At 34.8% G+C, this 3251-nt stretch overlaps 1 protein-coding gene across 1 annotated transcript; it reads left to right on the plus strand.

Annotated features, from left to right (window-relative positions):
- Positions 1–906: 906 nt before the first annotated feature.
- LOC100572612 (piggyBac transposable element-derived protein 4-like) lies at positions 907–3129 on the plus strand (the record flags this gene model as incomplete). The annotated part of the gene is made up of 4 exons (XM_029492737.1): positions 907–2032; positions 2112–2423; positions 2496–2545; positions 2992–3129. Coding segments are annotated over exons 1-4 (1626 nt in total), but the record flags the coding sequence as incomplete, so codon positions are not given.
- Between the last annotated feature and the right edge of the window lie 122 nt (positions 3130–3251).

The following is a 3251-nucleotide window of genomic DNA, read 5'->3' on the forward strand; positions in this document are numbered from 1 at the left end:
GACACAGTTAGATCCCTGCAGCAGTCGGGTGTCAACCCTGACGATTACGGGGCAACCATCAATGGGATCCGCAAGACTAGAGGGGGCGACGTTGTGGTAGATCTGGGCAAGAGTCTCAAGTCCAGAGAAGCTGCGGCACCCTTCCTAAAGGCCCTGACAGACAAAGTCGCCGGTGTCCAAGCTTCCGTGACCCAGTCTGGAGTAAGCGTAGACATGGAGGTCATTGACCTAGAACCCACCTCAACTGTCGATGCAGTTCTGGCCGCGGTTAACAGGTTAACCGCTATGTGTACCATTTTTGGTACATGGTTGATTAGCCATTCTTGCTAATCCAAAAAGTAGCGAACATGCCTTATTTGCTACGGACCTAAAACTTTATGAAAAAGTTTGATATTTTTATTTTAGTTTATTATGTGATTAAATAATGTATTTTTATATCGAAATTAATGATTTTCAATCGTGTACCAAATATGGTACACGTAGCCCCCTGGGAAAGTCAGAACTAAATATAATTCGATAATTAATTATAATTTCGTTACTAAGGTAATATCCTTGAATAGTATCTGTCAATAACACTATTTTTGACCACTCGTTGAGTGCGTTTTCATAACTGATAATGATTTTGTATTATAAATTGTAAAATACGATTGTTGGGAAAAAGTATATTTTTAGACTTGTATACAAATAATACCTATTGAATTGTTATCTTGTTATACATTTTTCTGTTCCTTGATAGTTGTTAGTTATCGTATACGCGCGTACGTGGTCGTTAGTGTTTTATAATATTGCGTGTGTAATAAAAACAAAATGAATCGTAATGAAATTTCGATGATAGTTGTTAGTTATCGTATACGCGCGTACGTGGTCGTTAGTGTTTTATAATATTGCGTGTGTAATAAAAACAAAATGAATCGTAATGAAATTTCTAGTTTATTAGATTTATCTTCAGAAAGTTCGTTTGACGATACTGACGAAGATCCCAACTGGAATGATGAAGATGTGTACAGTAGTTCCGAGGATGAGTCTTCTGCTTCTCCTGTGATGCGTGGAGATGGTAATGATTGGAATAATGTTATAGACGAACAACCAAATTCTAATGTAATTTATAATCCAAATAATGAATGTGTTGGGATAAATGAGGATATTGTTGAAACAATGATTGACTGTAGCCCTTATGATTTTTTTGCATTATTTTTTGATGACGAAGTTTTAAAACTTATAGTACTCGAGACTAATCGGTATGCAAATGATAAAAGAAATTCATGCAATCTATCTCGTAATGCTCGAATAAAAAAGTGGAAAGAAACCGATGTAAAAGAAATTAAAACTTTTTTCGGTTTAGTTATATGGATGGGATTGGATAAAATGCCTACCATAGGCCATTATTGGAGAAATACAACGTTATTTTCGAGCCACATTCCTCAATATATGTCGAAAAACCGTTTTGAATTACTACTAAGTGTATTACATTTTTCTGATAATAATACAGCTACATCTTATAACCGTTTGTATAAAATTCAACCACTTATTGATTTGCTTGTCTATAAATTTAATGCAGCACTTATACCTAATGATTCAATGTGTATTGATGAGTCAATGGTTCCGTTTTCGGGACGACTGTTATTTAGACAATACAATGCATCTAAAAGACATCGCTATGGTATAAAAATTTTTAAATTGTGCACTACTGATTTTTATACTTCAAAATATAAAATTTATAGTGGAAAAGAAGCTTCCGACAATACTTCAGTTGCTACTAAAGTGGTGTTTGAACTATTATCGGACTACTTAGATTTTGGACGAACTTTATATGCCGATAATTGGTACAACAGTATAGACCTTGCTGAAAAATTATTGGATAGAAATACTCATTTGGTGGGAACTTTACGAAAAAACAGAAAACGGATTCCAAAAGAAATAGTGACAACAAAATTGAAAAGAGGTGAAATGATAGCTAAACAGAATGGCCTTGGTGTAACAGTTCTAAAATGGAAAGATAGAAGAGATGTTCTCATGATTTCAACTAAACATGGTAATTCAATGAACGAAGTTCAAATGAAACGTGGAAAAAAATAAACCTAATGTGATTATTGATTATAACCGTGGCAAAGGATTGATTGATGTAAGTGATCAGATAGGTGCTTACCACACCTGTTTGCGTAAAGGAGTAAAATGGTATCGTAAAGTAGCCTTTGACATAATATGTAATACAGCAGTAGTAAATGCATTTAGTCTTTACAAAGCAGTCACCAATAACAACAAATCTATTACACAATTTAGAGAAGACATTGCTCTCGACATGGTTAAAAAAAAAGAGGTCAACTCGCAACAAACATCTACAATTATACCACACCATACTTTAGTCAAAGATAAAAAAAGGGCAAGATGCGATGGATGTTACAGGCAATGTTGCCGTGAAGAAGGTAAAACATTAAATTATTGAATATTATTGGGGCGATGTATATTTCTACTATTTTGATTTTATTTTGTTATAGGCACGATCAATGCAAGAAAAAAAGCAAAACGTGTACACACAAAATGTGAAGTATGTGAAAGATATTATTGTCTACAATGCTTTTCAACGAACCATAATATTAAAGTAAAATAATCATTAGTTATATTTCTAATCATAATGTATATTATAAAATGTAATATAATTAAATTATAATTATAATATTATTAGAATACATACATTATTTAAAATTAAAATTGTTTTTTTTATTTTTTTTACCTTAAAAAATGAATTCATAAGATATCTATGGGCTGGTCGAAAATTTGTTTGTCTGGTGGGCTACGAAATATTTTCCTGTGTTAAAATCGTATTTACGTGTACTATAATAGGTACACTTAACACTTTTTGGCAAAGACTCCCGTGTACCACTACTGGCACACAAAAACTTATTGGAAAAACAACAAGTGTACCAAAAATGGTACACGTGGCGCTTTTGGCAATGTACTGAAAAATGACGTAGCAGTTAACCTGTTAAAAAGGCTATCCTTGAAGCGAGCAAAGGTGACGCTAAAGTAGCTGCCGCTTGCGGTGATATCTCTGTTACCTCCATGTGGAAGCTCACCAATGGTCAACAAGTTGCCAAGGTCAGAGTACCTAGATCGGCGAAACCCACAGAGGTCAGTCGCGTCACGGTTGGTTGGACTAACTGCCGCTTTAGTATCCGTCACCCTGAAGCCACCAGTGCTTCAAGTGCCATGGCTTCGGGCACTCTCAGGCAGATGCCCCGGCCCTGACATGA

The sequence above is a fragment of the Acyrthosiphon pisum genome, unplaced genomic scaffold (assembly GCF_005508785.2).
Source record: "Acyrthosiphon pisum isolate AL4f unplaced genomic scaffold, pea_aphid_22Mar2018_4r6ur Scaffold_7954;HRSCAF=8537, whole genome shotgun sequence".
In the NCBI taxonomy this organism is placed as follows: domain Eukaryota; kingdom Metazoa; phylum Arthropoda; class Insecta; order Hemiptera; family Aphididae; genus Acyrthosiphon; species Acyrthosiphon pisum.